We start from the raw sequence: 16,743 nt of genomic DNA, 5'->3' as shown, positions 1-16,743 counted from the left end.
GTGGCTCGGGGGCTTGAAGAGCACATGTCTGTCAAGTTTCTTGCACCATGTAAGACTCACTCTGCTACACGACACTTCCCCTCCTCAGGATTGTCTCTATCACCTGCAACAAAGCCACGGAGGTCAGAAACAAGCTGTGTAACCAGGTGTACGTCCTTGTCATCTAGCGTGGACCCCCAATTAGCATGGATTGTATCTTGTGCAGTCAGTTAAGTCGAAAGCAGAAAGCCCACAGCTGTTGTCCGTTTTGTTTCCAATGGACTTCGTTCTTCTCCTGCTGAAACCACTAGCAACCTTGCCATCAGTTTCAGCTGGTAAGGCTGATCAGTATCTTAAAATTAGAGGAAACAAAACCCAGTGCCTGCACCTTGCCGTGGCCTGGCTTGCTGCCTTGTAATGAACTGTCCTTTGCGTTGACCTAATGGTGGTGCCACTGAAAACTAACAAGTTGATGAACTGCTCTACATCATGATGAAGAGGTCTTTTCAAATATAAGTCCAAACGACTCCTTTCAAGTGTCTTGTGGAAGATGATGTGTTTCACAGCAGGGTGTTTGCCTACAGAGCTTTCTTGCCTTGGCCAAGAGCCATTTCAAGTCAAACAGGCTCAGACTTCAGAGTGATGGAGATGCTATGTCAAAAGAAAGGAACATGTTGAGAAAACACCAATTTTTCAGTCAGGGTTCTCCACTGAAAAAAGTGGGTAAAAGATCTCTACCTAAGAATTGACTGCAAAGCTAACTATATGTAGGTTTTTTAACTCTTTAAGCAGCCCTGGCTTTCTGTAACACTTCTGGCCACCTCCAATATAGCACTCACTCTTGCAAGGAAAAGGCATGTTCCTTGTTCCTGTCTTCTTCAGAGCAGATCAGAGGGTGAGTTTATGATAGAATTCCTTGCAATATTCCTCGAGCAAGAGGTTATTGCATTTTTACCCAGACATGTGTTTCTGTTCTAAGCCAAAGAAACAAGAACTAAAATTGATCAGGGGGTGATGGAGGACGGGTAAGATACGGATCTTACTGCAGAGTTCTTTGCAGTATTATTGGATTCATTAATTTCCTTATCAAATAGAACATATTTTGTATTACAAATTTCTACCAAATTTTCTATTGCTAAAAGACTGCAGACAGATTTCAGGAGGATTTGAAATTACTTAATTGTTGCATTGACTAACTATTGAGTTGGTCGAACGTTTTCAGAGGTGAATCCTTTGATAAAACCTTGACATTTTAACTTCCGAGCAATTTTTCCCAGCATCCACGCAGGCTTCTAGCATGGGGATTGCCCACTGCTCACCTTTATAATTGGGCAGCTGGACATTCATCTCAGGCTTAGGGCTTGTGATGATGAACTTCACAGGAGCTGTGACTTTCCCTCTGAGATGCAGCATGCCGAGAGAACTAATGGCACTTAATCCAGGGTTATCTTGGTCAAAGAGGAAAGAGGCCAAACTCCTATCTTCACTAAGAATAGCCAAATACTAAAAAGTAACAGACAGTGGAATAAAGTAGATTAAGTTAAAAAATAAATTCAGTTATCCAAAGTGTTGCAGTACTGGGAAGAGATTTTAGAAAGCATTATGGTTATATTAAGTATGTCCTTTAAGGATAGAAATATATAAGGCAGATGTGATTGTTCCTATCAAACCATTACATTTAGAAAGATTTTGTTAATATGTTTGCAATGTCTTGAAAGTAACAGCCAAGACTGTTTAACTGTAATTGTGGAAATATATCACTTTGCCCTTTAGTGGTGTACTCAGTGGGAGATAACACTCAGGGGGACATGTCATCATCTCTGTCAATGAATGCTTTTCTCAAATGAAAAAAATAAATCGATTCTGTAATTAATCCAAAAGATTTCCATGTTTGCCTTGGGAGGAACAATAAACATTGGGCAAAGAAACCATCTCTGTCTGGAAGAGAGGGGGTAACGATGGTTTCACAGTGAAGGAGTACCTCTGCTTTTCATGGAAACGGCTGTCGGATTCCAAGCAGAAAGGAGGACAGAAATTTATTTGCAAAGTGCTGTGAGTTGCAAGAAGGCACAGAAGCACCAAGCTTTTGCACAGGTAACCAAGGCACACGCTGGCTTTTCAGAGAGTTGGAGGTTTGTTTTCTTCCCACAGGGCTGTGTAGCGTGTTGACAGCCACCACCCCCGGACCCGATAGCGTTTCACTCACCCCATCACAGCACACATATTGTTTCTGCCACCTGTTGTACCCTGTCCTTCCAACCTGTTGTTGCGGTCCTACGATGTCTGGCATTATCAGTGAGACTGTCATTTTCACTTAAATACTAAATAATAACCTGTTCGGTGGTTTGTGAAGCCTTTGTGGCACCCTTCAGCCTGAGCTGCACTCAGTAAATGAATGCAACACTTGGAACTACCAGTGATAAGCAGATGTTAGGTTCGTCTTTCTCATTAAGGCAATTAGTGACCTGTGGGAGATGATCAATCAGGGATTTTATCCATCTCGACATCGGTGTCTGGTTGCCTGCACAGAGGGATACTGTTTATAGCCCAGTTCATAATTTCTCCCTTTCCTGCTCATCGTTATTATTAAGCAAAGAGCCTTTTTCCTTCTGTTAGCAAAACCAGGATCCCTCATGCCCCAGTTTTAGCAGCTAATGTCCACAATAGGGGCAACTGTAGGAGTTAAATATAACTGTCTAGTGTAAGGAGAAGATTTAATGGGAAATGGTTGGCATTCTTTCTTCCTAAAGGCAGGGGGGGTGGGGGGGTGGGGGATGACGGGGCGGGGGGATGACAGCGGGGGAACGTACACACACAGACACACGCATCCCACAGCCAGGGAAGAGGCAGGGAGCAGGCAAGGCAGAGAGGGAGTGAGAGTAGAGAGCGAGCGATCCCCAAAGCAGCCCTGCAGCTCTGAGCTGGAATCTGCCAGGGCACAGCCAGCATGTTGGTCCTCAGCCTGCTTGTCTGGGGATCTTACCTGCAGCTCTTCTGCTTTGCTTTACCTCAGACTGCGTACGTTGACAATGTCTTCTCAGTTTCAGCAGGTAAATTGCTTTAAGTCTTGTTACTTTTCCTTGCTTGGAGCTCTCTGCACTCTGATTCTTGCACTTTCCGGTGACTGGAAACACAGGAGGAAAAAATACATACTTCAAATTGCAGATCTCGGTGGAGGGATTTTGCATTGCAGACCTGCTCTGCCACATGTCAGGACATTTTGTTGCTTGGTTGGTTTTGCTTTTTGCTTTATAATTCCTGGTTTTAAACCCCTCCCTTCCCTTCCCCCAGAGAAATAATAGACAAGATCCTCAGCTGCTCTAAAATGCTTTTTTTCCATCGGCTTCTATGGTGCTGTGCTAATTCATGGCCCAATTAGTATATTACTTGCATGTCTGCATGTTTCTTTCTATTTTGGATGAGTTTAGGCAGATTACAGCAAGGGAAAGAAAATTAATCTCAATGTATATCTGCTTCTATAAATAAAGCCCTGACCTCAATGAGCGCTGCCGGGGTCCGACTGGATGTTAGCAGAATAAACATCATCTGGCTCTGGCTATGACACTAACGAATACTCGGATGACTTACATAGCAAACAAGAGTCCGCTGCATGGAAAATCCCTGCTAGGCAAAGGCAAAACAAATTAGTTGTCAGCTGAGCCGGGGCACTGGAAATCCCACTTAATAGATTTTCATTTCATCAGCAAGACTTTCCTTCAGCCACGTTCTGTGCGAGGGAAGGGGAAGGCTGGCGAGAGCTCTGACTCCGTCTCTCCTTTGAGGAACTTTCACCAACTTGTAGCAAATTGCTGTCTCCCACCTTCTGCCCGTTATTCTGTATCTGTCAATAGAGATGCTTCTATACTAACGTCCTGGATTCCTTCTGTGTCAGATCTGAGCTAGTTCAACTGAGATTTGTAGGTCGGTGGCAGCTGTGCCTGCAGGTCCTACCCTTGCCTTGCACATGAAGACAGGGACCAAAGGGGTGCACATTTCATGACCGTGCGTAAAATCAATCTTAGATATGGATCTAAAGACACACAGCCTTTCTCTCTCTCTCTCTGATGTCTCCAGTATGACCAGAGCTAGGTGGTTTACATCCAAGGCATTTATGAGACAAGGGTGGTCAGCAGGCTAGCTTGTATGAGTAATAGATTTCTGCGCTAAGGAACAGTGGTATGTTTCTGCTAACAGTTTTTTTCAAAATCTTTTAAAATGTGCAGAGCTACTACACTGTAGTTCACTCCCAATGGTTTGAACAGTCCATTCATTTAAAGATAATCAAATAATAAGATTCTGAGGACCACAAGGGTAATGCTGATATCCTTTGGAGAAAAGCCCTATAGCATTTAATAATGCAGCCATTACAATTCTGTAGTCATTTCAGATAGCTTTTAAGATAACATCTAGAGAAGCCTAATGTCTGAAGAAGTACATCCCTTGAAAAACAATTTAGTCCATTCTTTAGGAACTAATATTTTTTTCTGTTAAGCTCTGTAGGATGCTAAAAAGCATTTACATTTGTTATCATTGGTGTTCAATTGGGTATGCTTTTTCCATTATGTTGAGATTAGTTAATGCTGAAGTACAAGGAATCATCAAGATTTATTTTCTCTGATATATTCAAAATTGCATTGCAATAGCATGTAAGTCATTAGACTTCAAAAATTGTTTTGAAGAACCTTACATTTATTTGATACTTGTAGATGCTACCCAGACAAACAAGAATTTCATGTTTCCATCACCTGTATGGCCTGGTCTTTCTCCTGTGGCACACACTTGTGTGTCTAGAGAAGCTGTTTAAACTGTCCTCTTTGAAAAATAACAGTTCAACAAATAACTTTCCCCTTAGAAGAGGAAAGACTTACCGTCTCTGCAGAAACTGTAGTAGAAGAGGCAAATATGAAGAAAAATGCCAGACTCTGCTCTACACAGAATTATTTTCCGTAGCCTGCAAGAGACCCCAGGGCTTCCCAGGCAGAGCCTGCAGCCAGCTGCGGCCCCTTCCTCCTCCAACCCCGTAGACCAGCAGTTTCTGGCTTCAGGCTTGGAGAAGGTGTGAACCCGATGGGGAAATCTGGTTCCCAGTGTGGCAGTTTGGGCAAATTGCCGCCATGCACCACTCGGCAGTAAAGCCCCACGCTGTGCTCTTCTGGCCCAGGCACTGACAATTGCCTTCATACCCAGCAAGCTCTTAGCAAGGCTTCTGTCACAAATGTAAACGTTTACTTGATAATCTGTGGAAAAAATAATAACTGGCAGATGATTCAGTCATAATCCCACAACCGCAGGGCTGGATTGACCGTACTTTGATGAGCTGTTACACACCTGTGTGCCATCGTTACTTGCTAATCAGGGCTATTTTGTATGAAAAATGACATCAATTTCTTTAGTACTTGGATTGCATCTCCATTTTAAGAAACATGTCCTAAGAAAAAAAGCAAAAAGTTCTCTCTTTTCTGGTAGAAATCTCACAGTGGGTACAGAAGGTGAATTAATTCCATTTAAATTCTCAGTTATTTTAGTGGTTTCTCAAATGTTCTGTGTCTGTCAGCTGAGTCAATTATTTGTATCTGGCACCAGGATGCAATTTCACATTTGAAGTATGGATTTCAGCATGGTACTTGCAAATTCTAAAACTAATCACATTTAACAGTGAGGATGTTTTTGAGAAATGACTTGTCTTTCCTATGGTTGGGAAAATGCACTTGGGTGTTTTCCAGGTGTCTGAAAACTTCTGGGCTAAAAGTACTTTTATTTCTGTCCTCCCATGTCTTTGCATAGCCAACAGGTCACAAATGAAAAGGTTTACAGGTCAGAGCAGTAACCTGAAAGCAGAGATAAACAACTGGTAGGGGGGGAAAGTGTAGAATAATTGGGGAAAGAATAATCTGAATATTTGTTTTGCTGCCAACTCCACCGTATAGTCCCATCAGCCTCAAGCAACAGTGCATCCTTGTTTCTGGAAGTATTTTGAATGTGACGTCAGCTCCAAAAAGTTGACATTTCTGGAGGAAATGCTTCAGGGAATAACATTACAACATGCTCAAGCATGCGGCTGTGGTTCCACGTGGCAGTGAAGACCCCAGGGGTGGGTACTCAACTCTCCTGGAGACAGCAGGTCTCTTTTCAGGGTAATCTGCCGTATCCCACCCTTACGCCACTGTGTTTACGGTGTCACTTATTACCGGTTTTCAGAGCTCTGCTCTGCTGAGGTTCCTGTGCTGTGCACTTGAGGAGGTTGCATTCACGTGGTGAAAACCAGGCATGAATTTTATGTTCATTTTCAGTTGGGTCAGATGAACCAGCCTGCACCTTGTAAGAACCAGCCTGAAGGAAGCCACCTTCTAAATTCAGGCAGTAGTAGGACTTTCTTCCACCCCCCCCCCCCCATTCCTTCTCCCCTATTCTACTCATCCAGGCCAAAGGTTTCTGAGGTTTTTCAGAGAGATGGGAAAGTATTTAAATTACCAGCAACAGCTGGAGAAGAACAGTATCTCGATGCTTCTTCTGACCCAAACTGCCTTTTACACATGCCACAAATGTATTCCTTGGTTGAATTTTCCCCTACTGTCAATATTGATGCACAACCCTATGATAAGAATAGGGTTGATTAAGAACATCTTAAGGGCATTAATTTAAGAGATTAATCTGAGCATCACTGGCAGTATTCTTCACACTTTCTTTGCCTTTTTCCCATTATTTTCCTGAAGAAAAAGAACACCACGTCCCACTGGGTGGGTGGCCTCTTCGGAGTTGAGAAGGTGTGATATTAAGCTGCAACCAGACCTCGTGTGGGATAGCTGCAGAAAAGGGTTCAGCTTTCTTGTGGACCGACGCTGTTGGAGCAGTAAGAGCCGTGGTGATGGGAAGGCGGGTTGGGAGCAGGAGCTGTGCAGGGTGCCGCAGGGAGGGGAACGAAGTACCCCCTGCCCTGGGGGGAGGGAGCGTTGTGCATCTGTGAGAGAAACAGTGGGAGAGAGAAAACACAAAACCAAGCTGTGATTCTTGACATTGAGGGAGTTGGGATCCTGGCTACCTTCCTGTGAAAGCAATATCTGACTCCATCATCTGGACGGGCTGGGGGGGTCCTCTAATGAACCAACCTGCAGGCACCCTCAGTATTGTCAAAACAGCAGAGGTGTCAGGTGGACGGGTTTTGTTTCTAAATAGAGTAATTGCAAATATTTATTTAGGTAAAATCACAACGGAAATAACAATCAGAGTGCATGCAGGAGTAAGAAAGACACAGAAGGAATTTAAAATAAGACCAACAGTAAAAGCTGGAAGATCCTCAAGGCAGCAGCCAGAGCCTACAGGGAGAACAGCCCAAAGGGTAGCTAGCAAGCAGAGGTGAATCTCTGAGGGGCAAAAATATGAGTCCAGGGAAGGAAGCCTGACTCTGCTCTGGAAAGTCAGAATGGGTCCAGGAGGTGCCCAGCATCCTGATGCTGTTGGTTGTTTCCCATGGAACACACAGGAGCAGGAAAGCTTTGGTTAGATTAAAATTCCTGATGGCAATGAGCCACTGGCAAAGGCTTCATTAGGAGAAGGAAAGCAAATTATCATTGGCCATAAAAGAAGGCAGTCACCTGGCTGTGGATCTGGCTAGGCAGAGGTCTTGCGGCTGGATTTAGCCGGGCATTTAAAAGCTTTCTATCTTGTTTGTGACTCACAGAAGCCTGAAAGGGAGGCAACAGATTCCTTCAATAGAGTATCTCTTCAGTTTGAGAGAAAAAAATAACCTTGGGATTGGCCATTTGCATTTGAGCGCAGCTGCAGGCCGAAGGAGCGGCTAGAAAGATAAGCCAAAATTGCTGTGTGGTGGTTACCCTCCTAAGCTGATAAAGCAGCAGTTCCTCAGCAGTGACTGGGGAAAGGCTTGGACTGGTAGCAAACTAAGTCTAGTATGGTGTGGTTACTGGTACTTTAAGTAAATGGGTCTTTAAAATAAACACAGTTAAAGAAGCACCTGATTTGCCTTTATCTATAGTTTCTCCCTGGTAGATACAACCTGTGAGAATCCCAGTTTCCTGCTCAGGTCAATGTGGATAATGCTCAGGGATGAAATCACCTCAGGATTCACAGACCTTTCTGTGGTGGTGCATGGTGCAATGCCTGTGCCGAGTCCGGTGGGCGCGGAGCAGCCACGCTGGTGCACAGCCTGTCCACCACTTGGTTCCTGCAGCCAGCCTCGTGTGGGGAAGGGCAAGGGGAGCACTGATGCAAGCCCCAACAGCAAAGGACCCCCACGAGGTCCTGTTGGATTAGCAGTCGGCCAATAAGTAGAAGCCCACTTGATCCTGTGGGTGAGAGACAAGGAAAGGACATCAGAGTCGGTTCAGGAGGTTGTGGAATTTGCCTTGCAGCAGTAAATAAAAATCAGAAGAGGACACAGCCACTAGCGAGGAAGCTAGGCTCGACAAGGCACCCTCTGTACAGCTCTGGGTCTTGCATGCAGGAGGGGAAGGGGGCTTCTGGCCTGCTTGTGGCATTACTGGATGGCAAAGCGCTCAGGTTGTCGAAAGGGTTCAGTAATGCAAATGAAGGGAGAGGGTTCAGTGAAATGCTGTTTATCACCGACATTCGCTCACTCCAGAAAACGCATATCAAAGGACCATGTGGTCCCCCCTGTGTTCCCCAGTTGCTCCTGGTTTAGTAAAAAGGTTGACTTGCTTGGCTTCATGTGGTGAGCTGCTGGGGGCAGAGGCTTCCTGGTTACAGAAGCCAGGACTGATACCTGGGCTCCTGAAGTGCAGGAAGCTGGGACTACAGCGGTGGCCAGTTCAGAATTCTTTTCTGGGGCAACATTTATATTACAAGTGAGGCAGATGTCCAGCTTGAGACTGTGGAAGCTCCTCTGGAGACACAACCCAAGCTCCTCTGGAGACACAACCCAAGCAAAGCCGATATTTTTCAGATAGCTGTTCTGTGGTGAAGTTCTCCAGCTGCCTGGGACAGAGGTCAGTGCAGGAGCTGAGGCAGGGCTTGCTCGCCTTTCCAGCGAAGGATGCACCAACCCATCTGAAGGTTTTTCTGTAACCTGTGAATGTTTCTGACAGGCAGCAACTGGTCTAAAAGGGAACCTCAGCTGAAAGCGATGCTGCAGCTGCCACAGAGATCCGAAGTGGTTCAAGTAGGCTTGTCCATGCCGTATCACTGTATTGGATGTGCTGGTGAATACTAGATTTTTGTTGTAACCAGACTGGAACGTGGAGGCTTCCATTCCAGCACAGCAAAGCAAGCTGTTTCAAAATAAGATGTTTGCCGTGAAAGGATAGGAGCTCCACCAACAAGCTATCCAAAGTGCTGCAAGATCAGCTCATTCCCTAGGTACTTGTTGACAGACAGTGCTTGCAGGCGCCTAGTACAGACAGTTCAGTTGTGGGTTCGCCAATACAACCAAACCCCTGCACAGCAAGGGAACAGTCTGTGACTTCGCATTTTAGCCTCCTTGGGTTTTACAGTCCATTTCATATCGGACACAGAGGCTTCCTGTGGGTGGGCTGTATTGGCACAGGAGCACCAGCAGCATAATTGCAAGAGAAACTGTTAATCTTAGTTAAAACTATGGAAAAATAGAATTTGTGTTTATACGTGGGGAAGTTTGTTGTCAGGCCATGTATCCCTGCAGGTTTTAACTCCTGGTGCTAGGATAGTGTGTGATTGCAAAATCAGGGGGCACATTCAGCTGTAATGCAACATACGACTCACCCAGGGCACGTCAAGGAGACCTATTCCACGCTATAGCTTAGGAGGAGGAGGAGAACTAGGGAAGCCCTTCAGTTCTAGGGGGAATTGATTGAGGAAGATCAGAAATAGGTGAGAGAGAAAAACCCCACAGGAATTAACAGACCCCAGCCTAGATGTTCTGCTTCTCCCCTTCTCCTCTCCAAGGAATCATCGCTTTAATGAAAAGGAAATTGGGGGAATGCTTTTCTATAGTCACACGGCTGTAATGGTAAAAGGGTATTTGGGGTGAGAAGATGGATATAGGAAGAATGCAGAAGACCAAGACACTGGGGGAAAACCAAAAGGAGCTGTTAATAATTTTTCTCAGGAACTAGCAAGTGTGTATGCATAAATGCATATGCCTGGGGAATGCACACGAGTGAAGGGAGATGCTTTGGTTAAAGAAGGCAGTGCGACAGTTTCAGTTTTCTTCTACCCAGGGGAAAGTTCCAGTGGATTTTTTTGTTAGCTACTTGAAACTACGAAGTTAACAACTTTTTACAATACCAAGTCAATAGAGTCATTTTTTTGAAAGGGAGACGTCAGCTGGGCTGTGAATCTGTGGCAGTAAGGGAATCGTGAGGAATTAATACAGCGCATGGTAGCAAAGTTTCAAAGAGGGATTTGAAAGCATTTCTCTGAAGTCTTTCTGAGCACGCAGCAACATCCGCAGTCACATAGGGGTTGTCTGGGACTGTCTGAGCATACGGTGGAGCAACATCAAAGTAGAGTGCACATTTGATCTATGCCAGCACTAAGAGGTTATAATCTTGCAGCTGCAGAAGGGTGGCACCGGGGTGTCTCAGCTTTTTTGCTACTGATGGCACAGATGAAGGCAGAGAGGGCTGCGTGGCAGTGAATGGCACATAGAAGTCTTTCGGGGCTGATGCAGCAGCCATCCTGCATTAGTCTTTAGTGTTTCAGGCTCTTCTACAGATTGTAGTAGGGTTTTAGGCTTTAATACTCAGAGTATTTATAATATTGTTCTGGTGTGACAAGCAGTTGAGTTTTATAATCCAGTTCATAAAGTGCCTGAGATGAGATACTGTGATTTACCAGACTGGAACTCTGTTTCTGGTGTTGTAATAGAGTCATCTGTGGCTTTGGGGTGTTGCTTAAATCTCTGTGCCTCAGTTTTTCATGCACTGAAGGGGAGCACGTAGAGTTGTCAGCATTGTTTAGCAGTGTCTAGAGCTCTGGACCTCTGCAAATGGAAAGCAATAGACAGAAAATTGCACAAAATAGCCCTGATGTGGTTATTGGGATTTATAAGCCATGGCTTTATTTTATAAACCCACATTATAACCCACTGGTCTTCCACCTATCAGATTTCATTGGAATTTTCATGCTCTTGGGAAGCTGCAGTGCAGAGCCAACCCAAGCAAACACTCCTCTTTCTATACTGATCTCAGAATTTTCTTTCTGCGATCAACCTGAGAGAACAGTATATAATCTTTCGGCATATGGGTTGCCCGCATACATGCACATACTGATTAAATGTCTGAAATATTTGCATATAGGGAGTAAAAGGACTTACCCTGCTTAGAAAACTCACAAGCCCCTTTGCTTTCCTGCATCTTGCCATTTCTGCGGTGGTTTCCAAGGCTGGCTTGCCAGGACGCAGCTGCTTGCCACTGGTCGGCCGGGCTGCGCGGGGCTGACTGGGACTTCGCTGCCCCTGCGTGTGCAGGAGGCACCGGGGGACACGGGGGGACCTGGGCTGAATGTTAGGTGAGGAAAGGAGACAGAACGTCCTTGCCCCCCCGCCAGCCGGGTGAACACCAGGATCCAGGCAGCGTGCCAGGGTTTGTGGTGGTGTCAAGCTTTTTGAATGTCGACTGATTTTAAATACTTTTATTTATTTATTTATTTAGACAGCTTCTGCGTGTGCACCAGCCGCTGAAGTACACATTACAGCTGCCACAGCCCATAGCCATTTTGGGGATTAAAAAGGGAGTATTTTCAAAATTTTGTGAGTTTTTCTTGGCTGAAAAGAAATTTGCAAGGTTTTGGCTGAATTTTTTAATTTTCTGTCAGAAGGATGAGGAATTGGTTTCTAATCAGCTTTTCTCTGCTCCTTAAAGACTCTGAAGCCCTATTTCAAGCAAGAGGGAACCGGAAGCAGAGGAGAAGAGAGCTGCAGCTCCATGACTCATCCTGTAACTCCCGTGGGAACTTCATGGGTCACTCCTCCATGCAGACACCATTACCTAAGCTGCAGAGCTTGATACCTTTCTTTGACATACTTATATTAGTTGGTTTATATGAAAAGATATATTTACGCCATCAACTATAAGGTCTAAGTTCAAAAGGGTGCTGAGAGATGCAGACCATTTGCCAGCCTGACTGTCCAACTCATCTCCAGACATGAGCTGCATTCCTGTCTCTGCTTATGTGTCCTTAAGGCATGTTTTGGGTCACAAAGCTTCATAAAACACATTTTCAAGAAATAGGTATTGTTAATGCTGATGCACGGCTTTGGGGTTTTAAAGGAGAGCTCAAGGTGCATCTGCTCTGTAAGTAAAAGATTTTGACCCATGGCTCTCAAAAGGTACTTTTGACAAGCTCTTAAACTTTTCTGACTTAAAAGGGAAAAGTGCCTTAGTCACCTTGCAACAGATGTGCAGAACGGCGCAGGGCGCTGGGGCCCGTGGCGTGCTGCTCTGCTTGCAAGGAGGGCAAGAGGAGCCCGAGTGAACAACAACAAAGCAGATAAAGTCTCGGTTTCAGCTGGACAAGCCCACGTTCATTAACTGACGAGTCTGCCCAGCTCGTTTATTATTAATTCTGAGTGGCATCCAAGTGGGAGAAGCACCTGTGAAGGGGTGTCAGCCATCAGAGGTCTCTGTCCAGCAGAGTCCTGCCTGTCACAAGCTGGGCAGGCCACCAGCCCTGGTGTCAGGGTGACAAGCCTTTGGATAGCAGTGTGGCTTCCCGTCAGGGCTTGCTGGATGAATGCGGTCACAAATAGGAAGGGAAACACATGTTAAGTATCTTTTTCCTTTCTCGTCCTTTCCTCCTGGCAGCTGGCCTACAGCTTTGTGATTTTAGGATAGAAGTCACTTCCGTAGTTTACTTACGATTTTTTTTGGATGGAATCCTGTAAATCTAACTTGAACCCAGGACACCACTTCTCTGGTAGCTCCGTTGCAGCTGGGGGGGTCCGTAGGGTTAAAAGTCAGCTGTAGGAACAGCTCTAGGAGGGCTCAGAGACCTCGTATGAGCCCCACTCCAGAGGACTCGGCGTGGGCAAAGGCTCCTCTCTGGCTTTGTGTTGGACCACCTCGGGTAAGAGTTCCCAAATTCCAGCTATGGTCAGAAGCAAGCAGTCTGCAGGAACAAAATGAAACATTGCAACAGCTTACCTGAAATATGTTATTTTGTGAAGCAACCATTGCCAGTACACCCATAGACGTATATAGTCACTGTCTTGGACTAGATTAACATACAGTCTGGACCATAAAAATAATTTGAGTTTGAGCATGGTAAAGACTTTCTATTCTAAAGCTGACTGTAAAAATGTTTATGTTCTCTGAAAACAACTGCCACTTAGACAAGTCCTAGAAGGAGTTTTTCATTTTATCTTCTTTCTCTTATTGAATAACTTCTTTGATATTGAAGTTGTTTCCATATGAGATATGTAAATGCATGCTCTGGGGAGGCAGGGTCTTCATGTTTCACCGAAAACTATGACAGTCCTATTCTTGGGCTGAGATTTTTTCCACTGATGGGGACTGGAGTATTCTGAAGCTGTGTTTAGCAAACAAAGCTAACCTGGAACCTAAAAATATACACTGCGTTTACGGAGAGCCTGTAAGCCTGTCAAGGTAACTTTTTTGTGATATGAAACAAGCCAATTGTTGTGATGGTTGTACGTCTTGGAGTTATCACAGTTACAAAATCCATACCAATGAAATGCGGTGCTTATTGGAAGATCAAGTTCTAGCAGTCGTACCTGTCATCACTCTGTGACTCACTTTTTTGCTCCTTCTGCTGTCGTTATCACCTGTCATTCCAGTGCCAGCCTTTTCTTAAATAGTGGCTTTACAAATACATCTTCCAGAACATAGCCATGGTTAATGATGGAGCCCCTGAAAGATGAACTACCCACATCATTATAGAATTTATATCTATCCTACATAATAGAAACAGGATAATTTTTTTCTTGTTTCTTCATAGAGATGAGTACATGCTATCACCATTCATACCAGCAAACCTAAACTGGGTTTCAACCTAACTTGTGGTACAGTAGTATTAGAATAAGACTATAAAGACTGAAAACAGTAGCTATTTTGCTTTTTGCTACCAACTTGGTTAGCTATAGTGTTTTTCACAATAAAACCTCTTCCACAGAATTTCGGACTTTGCTGCTAAAAAGAAAAACCCAAATATTTTATAATCCAGCACTTGTCTTTACTCATGAGGACATGATAAGTATCCTATTAAAGCTATAGATGTACATTTGTATCTAATCTTATTTTTGGAAAATATTTAAAGAATGACACTTTAATCTTCTCTCTCTCTCTCTCTTTTTTTTTTTTTTTTTTACACAGCAGTACAACTGCAGTAATACAAACTTTTTCTACAGTACGTGATAGTGATCTTAGAAGGAAGCCACATCAGACCAGCTTTGATATTTGTATTCTTGTTGAATGATAATAATCCTGTTGAAATTTAGCTAGATCACGTAATAAGGTAGTACTAAGAGTGATGATATCGGAATGTAGCCTAAAATAAAATAATAATCACATTTTAGACCGTGTTAAATTACAAGCTGTCCGTTGCTTTAGTAAGATGCAATTTAGTCCCAATGCAATATATTCAAATACAATCCTGAAATTAAGAAAACTCCAGAAGTATGTGTGGTAAAAATTGGAGACCTTAGTTACAGCTGCATGAGAGTGACTGAATTCAGGATAAGCCAATACAGAATTTAACTCTACATACCTTCGTATTTTATTGCTTGTGAGAATTGGACGCAGACAAACTCAAACCTTTGCTACTTTTTAAAGGACATTTTCAGTACGTATTTAAAGCTATAAATGAAACAATATATCTCTATTTTTTATTCTAAAACTTCTGCCTTTCTCTTAAATTGAAAGTTTTGGCTCAGTTTCAAACTTGTGAGGAAAAGCCGAAAAGGAGTCTTCATTATGGACCCTTTCAGACTTCAATTGACACATCTTTCAAAGGTATCAATGCAAATAACATATTGCTAGACAAAAAAATCTGGATAACTTAAACTACCCTTGAATGCTGCTGATTCACACTCCTCTGAGTGGCTCTTTTCTGTGCATCAGGACTGGGAACATGCTGTCCCCGTTAATGTGGGATGACGGGACTGATATAATACATTTTCTGAGACGTTTGAAAATGTAGAAGTATCTCTGTCCCTTAGAAAGTTTGCCTTACCTTGAGATGTGGCTAATATCCAGCCTGTGCTTGATTTGCACACAAATCTAGCAATTTTGTCAGGTTTGTCTTCCTAGAAACTTAATTTAGAGGTTTTCTATTAATACCAGATACTTCACCATAGGCTTTTCTTCCTACTGTGTTTGGCTCCCTGCCACCCTTCAGTACACAGACACCCATTCCAGCTGCCACAAGCCAGAGGGAAAAACCAACAGGCATAAATAAATGTTTGCTGTCCTTGGCAAAACCTTTGCAGAAAGCCCCATCGTGATTAGAAATATATTTCCCAAGGAGTAAACAGGTTCAGAAAAAAACTCTCACAGTATAAACGCATCACCTTCCAATTCTTTCTCTGTGAACCCTTGGTCAGAGCTTCCTATATTGTTGATGGGAGTTTACTTCTTAGAAGAGGTTACATACCTTGCTGAACGCAGCTGAGGTCCTGCCTTACTAGTCAGATGGTGACAAAGCTATCAGCTAAGTCGGAGTTGCAGAAAATTTATTCTTAGGGATGATGCAGGAATCAGAAATAAGGCAACCTGATTTCAGTCCCAGGGGAAATATAAGCAGCTGGGCTGTGGAGCAGCTTCCCACTCGGTTATCACAGACGGGCCTGAAGCAATTTGGTCCATGGGGAAGGTTGGTGGGCAACAGCACGGGGCGCTTCCTGGTGGCACACGGGCTGTAACGGGAACTGGAAGATGCTGTTTATAACACACTTTTGGGAGAGAGGGGAGAGAAAGCGAGAAATATTTCAATCTGTTTTCTAATGTTGCTTATCTAAAATTTTCCAAAATCAGCCTGTGTCATAGCCACATTAAGAGTTTAAGACTCTGCCTAGCCTTCAGCATGAGGAGGAACTCATAAGGGACCACCCAGGTTCTTAAACCCCTGCTTGGATTACAGTGTTACAATCAATGCACACAGGATATAGGAAAATCCTGTGGAATGGAAACTCCTCTTATTCTGGGAGAAATGTTTGTGGCGTTCAAGGCAACAGACGGATGTTTGTATTGAACAGATCTCCCATGTCTGGAACAGAAGAAGGAGCTCACCCGCAGAGCGTGCTGCCTCCTCGGCCCTCCTCCACCACCCCTGTTTCCACCACCATACTTCAGGCACAGCTGGAGCACTGTAAGTGTGGCCCGGGAGCCTTTCCCCTCTCTTTACGTGACTTCTTAGGTGTGACAGAGACTGAAGTATCCTCTCAAGCACCTCTTCATGGCACCCCCTCAGCCCACCCGTCTGGCTGTGTTAATACGGCTCTGTTAGGACAATCATTCAACATCCCAGACTAGGGCTTGAAGTGAATCTCAAATAGAGCAAGGAACGAAACAAAGCTGGGTTTGTTCGGGCAGTTAATTAACTTTAAAAAAAATTAACTTAAAAACTTAAACATATCCTCTTTACTCTGTTTTGGGAACTTAAGAGTCAGGCAATCCTGAACTAAAGGAAATGGCAGTGCAATAAACCAAGTAAGGACAGAAAGGTAATTTTCTGTCCCGCACAATGGATTTCAGGGTGTACATTATGTATATGTCCTGTTTTGCATCGCATTTGCCTTACCCAGTAGGTGAAACGAAGGTCTCAAAATCCTCCTATGGAATCTATTCCCGCCAT

General features: G+C 44.1%; 1 protein-coding gene across 5 annotated transcripts in view; it reads left to right on the top strand.

The window, feature by feature from the left end:
- Positions 1 to 2,754: 2,754 nt before the first annotated feature.
- Positions 2,755 to 16,743, top strand: part of COLQ (collagen like tail subunit of asymmetric acetylcholinesterase) — a 44,450-nt gene continuing 30,461 nt past the window's right edge. For all 5 annotated transcript variants that reach the window (XM_027777198.2, XM_027777197.2, XM_013305362.3 and 2 more), the window contains exons 1-2: positions 2,755 to 3,029; positions 16,145 to 16,257. In XM_027777198.2, the coding sequence (XP_027632999.1) occupies positions 2,927 to 3,029; positions 16,145 to 16,257 (216 nt within the window). In that variant the 5' untranslated portion in view covers positions 2,755 to 2,926. The remainder of the gene's footprint in view (positions 3,030 to 16,144; positions 16,258 to 16,743) is intronic.

The sequence above is a fragment of the Falco peregrinus genome, chromosome 5 (genome assembly GCF_023634155.1).
Source record: "Falco peregrinus isolate bFalPer1 chromosome 5, bFalPer1.pri, whole genome shotgun sequence".
NCBI classification, from domain to species: Eukaryota; Metazoa; Chordata; class Aves; order Falconiformes; family Falconidae; genus Falco; species Falco peregrinus.
Note: the sequence above shows the minus strand (reverse complement) of the source record. Positions and strands in the feature narration are given on the sequence as shown.